Source organism: Puntigrus tetrazona, chromosome 8 (genome assembly GCF_018831695.1).
Source record: "Puntigrus tetrazona isolate hp1 chromosome 8, ASM1883169v1, whole genome shotgun sequence".
NCBI lineage: Eukaryota > Metazoa > Chordata > Actinopteri > Cypriniformes > Cyprinidae > Puntigrus > Puntigrus tetrazona.
Genome location: NC_056706.1, coordinates 21,028,847 through 21,035,699, shown reverse-complemented (window position 1 = coordinate 21,035,699; position 6,853 = coordinate 21,028,847). Strand labels below are relative to the sequence as shown.

At 37.7% G+C, this 6,853-nt stretch overlaps 1 protein-coding gene across 1 annotated transcript in view; it reads right to left on the bottom strand.

The window, feature by feature from the left end:
• Positions 1-529: 529 nt before the first annotated feature.
• Positions 530-6,853, bottom strand: part of cep78 (centrosomal protein 78) — a 7,377-nt gene continuing 1,053 nt past the window's right edge. Inside the window, exons 2-16 of the mRNA XM_043246088.1 lie at positions 6,457-6,717; positions 6,209-6,378; positions 5,464-5,536; positions 5,217-5,320; positions 4,899-5,073; positions 4,680-4,793; positions 4,222-4,286; positions 4,043-4,136; positions 3,867-3,969; positions 3,717-3,759; positions 3,302-3,433; positions 2,439-2,516; positions 2,206-2,360; positions 1,920-2,058; positions 530-1,194 (exon numbers count right to left, since the gene is read on the bottom strand). Coding sequence (XP_043102023.1) covers positions 811-1,194; positions 1,920-2,058; positions 2,206-2,360; positions 2,439-2,516; positions 3,302-3,433; positions 3,717-3,759; positions 3,867-3,969; positions 4,043-4,136; positions 4,222-4,286; positions 4,680-4,793; positions 4,899-5,073; positions 5,217-5,320; positions 5,464-5,536; positions 6,209-6,378; positions 6,457-6,709 — 2,082 coding nt within the window. The 5' untranslated portion in view covers positions 6,710-6,717 and the 3' untranslated portion in view covers positions 530-810. The remainder of the gene's footprint in view (positions 1,195-1,919; positions 2,059-2,205; positions 2,361-2,438; positions 2,517-3,301; positions 3,434-3,716; positions 3,760-3,866; positions 3,970-4,042; positions 4,137-4,221; positions 4,287-4,679; positions 4,794-4,898; positions 5,074-5,216; positions 5,321-5,463; positions 5,537-6,208; positions 6,379-6,456; positions 6,718-6,853) is intronic.

Below are 6,853 nucleotides of genomic sequence, written 5' to 3'. Positions count from 1 at the left end.
TTGATGGAGAGCTGCTACTCACCAGCTGCATGAATGATCTTCAGCTCGGAGGAGAGTCGCTGAAGTCAGTGTCGAGCGCTGTGATTGGACGAGTGAGTGCGCGCGCGCCGGCGAACAGCCAATCACGCGTCAGGTCTCAGTTTTTAACGTTCTTTCTCTCAATTAATCGTTAGAGATTCACCGGCGTCGTACACTTGTAGACGGATACATATTATATGGTTTTTATTTAAAAATACTTCACTTAATAGTAATAATATTACTATTGTTGTTATTAAATCGATTTTATTAAACAATATTATTCACTTAACAGTAATAATAACATTAACAGTAATAACAATACTATTAGTATCAATTTATTCTTCTTATTATTAGTGTTATTACTATAAATTGTGAATAGTATTTTTTAATTAAATAGCAGGCTGCGAAATTTAACAAATGACATTGTTGTAATTGACTTTTAGCACAGGCAAGTGACACGATGTACAAAAACACGTTTACATTTAAATGAAAAATCATTACAGATGGCAAATTTGATTTCACATTTTTTAATCAAATCACAAATCAGTCGATTTAGCAATACAAAAAAAATATCTGTCAAAATCTCTTAAATAATAACCTTAGTGTCACTGAACTACAAACTCATAGCCTATACAACTAAACGGCATTAATATCTGCCACGTAGAACATCAGCCTCTCAAACATACAAACAATAAAAGGGTTCTCTCAGGATGGTTCTCAACACACACTGGACAGATGAAGATGACAGCAGCCACCGATATTCCGGAGAAGCTCTTCAAGATCCCCTCAGCTCTAAAACCCCATCAGTCCCGCAGCGCTTCTCTGGCTTCCTGAAGCGCTCTGTCCGCCTGAAGCCAACCGAGACAGACCAGACGCTCTGGAGTCAAGGGCCGAGCACACGGAGCCGTTGGCTCTGGAGGACCGAGGACTCACACTGCTGACCGAGCCGCCCGAGCGAGAGCCTCCGCCGGCCCTCCGGGGGTTTGAAGAGTAAGAGGACTCTCGGCTGCTCTCGGGGGCCTCAAACTCAAGCCGATCCTGTAACGCTGGGGAGGCTCGACACAAGCCCACTGGACTTAGAGGCACTTCCTGCTGAGATTGAGAGCCGGGGAAGTCTTCCGTGTTAGCAGGAGGTTCTGAGTGAGTCCTGGATTCAGGCTGAGGGATGTCTGCCAGCTGTGTGGCGATGGGAGAAATAAGAATAATATTGTAATGTAAAATAATAAAACACACTGCGATTTTATTAATGTTTTCCCAAAAATGTCTCTTCTGCTAACTAAGGCTGCGGTTATTTGATGAAATTTATTGAAAATCATTTATTCCAGTGATCAAAGTGTGACGTGATCCTTCAGAAATCATTCTCATATGCAGATTTTTGTTACTTATATTTGATTATTTGAAAAAGTTGATGCATTATAAATGTCTTTTGTGTTATCATTTTTATCAATTTGATGCATCCTTGTTGAATGTAAACCGTAATATCTAATATAATTACATATATTAGTGCTGTCAAATGATTTATCACAATTAATCGCATCCAAAATAAAGTGTGTTTACATAAAAATACATATTACGTACAATGTGTTTATACAGTATATATTTATAAATGTATGTGTTAATATAAATGCAATATAAATTAATATATAAATGCAATATAAATGATTAACGATTATTATATATATATATATATATATATATATATATATATATATATGTATATATAGTCATTTATATTGCATTTATATTAACATTAATCCAAATATAATAATAAATCATAAAACACACACAAAAAAAGTTTCTTTATTTTTATTAAATAATAAAAATAAAAATAAAAAACTAAATGTTTCTTTATTTCTATTAAATATTTTGTGATTGGTTTTTTTTCTGTTATTTCTACTCACTGCTAAACTCTGACTCCTCTCCCCATTTCTCTGAAGTTCTTGGTCGGCGTGTGTCCTCTCTGTTGAGGAGAGCTGAGGATGCCCAAGAAGACCAAAGTCTGATTGGTCTATTCCAGCCATAGACGCAAACTGGCCGAGCCTAACACACAGCAAGACATTCCCAATGAAATTCTACAATTCAACATTTTAAAAACAGTGCAGCAACAAGACATTTGATAAAACCAGGCATAAACAGTAAGGCATAAATCATTCAGAAGGTGTCTGTATGATGTGAGGTTGGACGGACCCAGCGTCTTTCAGCAGGTCTAGGAATGCGTGGAATTTCTGGAAGGAGGATTCGATGCTTTCCAGCACACGTTCATCCTCCAGAGCAGAGGTGCTGAGATGGGCTTCAGACAGGGATTGATTCAGACTGCGCAGACGCTCATTCTCCAGTTCCAGCTGCAGGAGGAGACGTAACTTCTAGTTTCTGATTGATCATTTTTATTTTACAAGCGGAATAACTGGGGATACTTGTACCTCCACCAAGCGAGAGTTGGTTTTCAGCCTGTTGTTCCTCTCTTCTGCCAGCCTCAGGCGACACTCTTCCAGCTCCACCTGTGGGTGAAGAGATTAACTGCACTGTACAGTCCTTATATATATATATATATACAGTGGCATCAAATAATTTAACATCTCATACATTTAAGCTATCCAAAAAACTAAAAAAAATCTTAAAAGTACTGAGTAGTACATAGTTAACTATAATAATCGAAATAGAAAGAAACGCACATAAGTCATTACAATTTTTGCTGTATGAAATTAGGAAAAGAAAGGAATACTCATGTGAAAAATGTCAGGGGACAAATTAAATAAACAGAAAAAAAAAAAAAGGATAGTTCACCCAGAAATGAAAATGTGTTGTTACGTTATATCTAAGATGATTTTTCTTTAGCAGAACAGTAAAATTTTTTTTTACTTTTTTGTGGTTGTTGATTATTCATAAAATGCAAGGCAGTGGTTATCATCAAAAAAAAAAAAAAAAAAAAAAAAGTAAAACAACATCTGGCAACACAAAAATGTCTGGTTGATGAGCTAATCGTTGTACTAGCTGAGTCACCTGAAAAAGTTTGAGCAGCACAGATCTACAAGTTACTGAATCAAATCTCACTTTTTGATGTGCCAGACAGGCTGTGTTTAAAAAAAAGTATTTAAAAAAAAATCAAATGTCAAACTTGGACTCCCCCAATATTAAATGTTACATTTATGAAATAGAAACAAAATATAATACATTATTATAAAACATTGTACATTATTTACGCTATTTATCTACTGACAAATAATGTGGAAAACGATCATTTGTTAAAAACTGCCATCGCTGAAAAATACATGAGAGAGAACACCTGTAATCGATTATTCTCCCTCTGTAGTCGTCTGAACTGGCAGCTTGTGATTTTCTCCTGAGGTCCATCTGCACCATCCACCTCCTCCGCCTCTGACTCCGTCTCGACAGTCACCCGCACAGACGTGGCGTTCTGACGAAGAAAGCCATCATGACATCCTCCACACCTTACACTAAAGGCCCTCGCACACAGAGTCATCGAAAACGTCCAAAACGTTCATCGAAACGGGCTCGATTTTCTGCATTTGCACATTTTTTTTACACTTTAAAAAGGGTGACGAACACACAAAAAACAAACACACACATATATATATATATGACCATTTCAGACTCAGTGTGCACGGACCTTAACACTAACACTGAAATGTGACTCAACTTGCAAGTCAGTAAAAACGTAGCAATAAACCAGTCCTTACTTGAAAACTCTGGTCTGTGGGCCCATCAGCCTGTGAGGCGCATCTTTGTGGACAAAGAGAGACACATTCACACACCTTATTGACCTGAAGGGGAAAGCAGAAGGCTTGAATTGCTTCGATACATCCTGGAACGGCTCTCGTTCAACCCACCTTTGTAAGTCAGCCCTCGCAGCGGTGCGCCACGGGACATACCCCACCGAACCCGGTCGAGGAGGCCTCCACACACAGTTTACAGACGACAGGCGGCGAGAACCTGAAGACAACGACAGTGAGCGGTCCAAGAGAACCTACAGAACAAATACAAACAGCCAAAATACTGCACATACCAGATCGATGCGTAGCTTTTCCTGCATTCTTTCTCCTCGACTGCCGCGACTGATCAAGAGCGCTTCTGGGAGAAGGAGGTTTAAGCCACAGATACTGAAACACAGCACACATCGGCCATGAGTTCACGTGACCAATATCCAATAATCTAAAACATTTAAACATGCCAAAGTTGTCTGACCTGTGAGTCGTGGCTTTTAGTGTTCATAAGAACTTTTTTGAGCACAGCCTTCACCATATTATTATCTAAGAGGCAAATGACAAACACATAAAGAAGTACACATGAAAAAATAAAACATTAAATAAAGAAGAAAGATAAAGTTAGAAAAGATTTCTACAAAAATATAATAATAGCCCAATTGTTATTTATTATTTAGCATTAAACCTTTTAAACCATTCATTTTAAGTCATTTATATATATATATATATATATATATATATATATATTGAATAATAAACCGTAATTTAATAAAATATATTTTTAAATTAAATTAAATTAAATATTTTACATAATATGTGTGTACTTTGTATATTTAATATGCATGTATAAATATACACAAAAAAAACATAAAAACTTTATAAAAAAACTATTTTTAACAATAGTACAGCACTGATGTAGAGTAGTTCTGGATCAGTTACCGACAAGAGGGTTTCTCCTGATGTCAAGCACACACAGAGTGGAATTGGCCTGAAGCATCTGCTCCAGAACTCGAGCTCCTTCATTCGAGATCCCACAACGCTGCAGGTCCAGCGCTTGGGAAATAAACCAGGAGAATGTGGCCGTTTACGAGCTTCTGATACACTGTTTACGCATGCGTGCGTGTGTGTGTGTGTTTGCTGAACGGTGACTCGTCCCACCTTTGACCCACAGGTCCTCTGTAAGCTCGCGGGAGAGCGCCATCGCTCCTCGGTCTCCGATCAGGATGTTGTCGTTGAGAGTGATTCTGCGCAGTCCGCTCATGGCTTCAAACTCGGCTTTCCTGTAGCGCAAAGTCTCCACCCACGCCGTGCCGTGCCGCCTCATCGCCTGGTGCTAAACCACAGATGAGCCTCATCAGTCTGAGGACGCTCTAACTTTATATCATGTTACTAAAGTATTTTTTTAATCATCCATCCTAAGTTGGATGATTGATAGACTCTTGTCTGACAATAATGTTAACAAACGTTCGCTTGCACCTTTATAATATTCGCCATATGCTCTGCTCCCTGCCAGGTGATATTACAGGAAGTGAAGTCCACTGTCTTGATCGTTGAGGAATATTTCACACTCTGACAGACGACTGAATGACAAGCATATAACAAAAAGACATAACTACAACTCAACACATCCAAAAAATGCAAGTAGAAAACATCTGCGCATGTACAAAAAAAAAATCTAATGAATGACATGAATGTTATAAACTTTCTGATGATTTTAACTCACCTTCCAAACCCTGATCTGCAATTGGACAGTGTGCTAAAGACAGGTGCTCCAGTGACACACTTTTAGCTAAGCCCTAAAGGGAAGTCACCATGGTAACTCAACAGGTTCTCAAACAATACATAAGAATACATGAAAAAACTATTTAAACAAATGAATCAATTAAAAAATGCTAAATAAATGAAATTAAAAAAAAACTAAAAGTAAAGCAAAATAAACAAAAAGAATAAATGTGGCATCACAATAAAATATAAAAAGTGTATTGACTAATAAAAAAAAATACATAAAAACTAAAATTGTTTAAATAAAACATTATTTAAACAAAACATTAACAAAAGTACAAAAAAATAAATAAATATATACATTCACACAAAACCAGTCATAAGGGACACAGCTAAATAAACTTTCTGTTGATGTATGGTTTGTTAGGATAATACAATGTTTGAAAAATCAAATCATATTTGTCCAAATTAAATTCTTAGAAATGCATATTACTAATCAAAAATAAAATTTTAATGTATTTTCTGTAGGAAATTGTCTAAATATCTTTATGGAAAATGATCTTTACTTAATATCCTAATGATTTTTTAATGAAATTTATATATATATATATATATGTGTGTGTGTGTGTGTGTGTGTGTGTGTGTGTGTGTGTGTGTGTGTGTGTGTGTGTGTGTGTGTGTGTATATGCTACTTCCGACTGGTTTTATGCTCCACAAATAGTGAAGATCAAAGAGAGAAGGCAAACCTTTGTGAGAGCTGTGAGGTCCCTCTCTCTCAGTGGCAGGCCGTGCAGCTGAAGGGTCTTTAGGCTGCTGCTCTCACACAGGCACTTTTGCACAGACTTGCACAACTGATAAGTCACATTCTTGGAATGAATCACAGGGGCCTTCTTCTTACTATGAGACCTGTAAAAACCTGAGAAGATAAAGACACTCCATCGTAAAAATGAACCAGGACAGCTTCCTCAGCTAAAACACGGCTGTACAAACTAACTTTGAGCTCCAGTGCCGGTGAGGTGGCAGCTCTTGATAGCAACACGCTGGAGGTGTTTGTTGACGGCCAGGGCTGACAGGATGGGCGTCCAGTCCGACAAACTGACGCGATCAGGGTTGAACTCTAACATCCCCCGACTCAGGCTGGCTTTCACCGCACGGACAGGAGCCGACCCCTGAGCCGCACACAAGTGATCATAGTAACCTTCAAAATCCTGAGCACCTCTCCGACGGATCTGCACTGGTTCCAGCATCACGCAACCTAAGAAAAAAAACATGAATGATGACCATTATGTGCTAGAAAAAGTCATAATGTCTAAATTTGTGTTTTAATATTTGATAAGCTGGCACATATACTAAAGCATGTGTATGTCACTTGATTTTCATTTTTACACTAG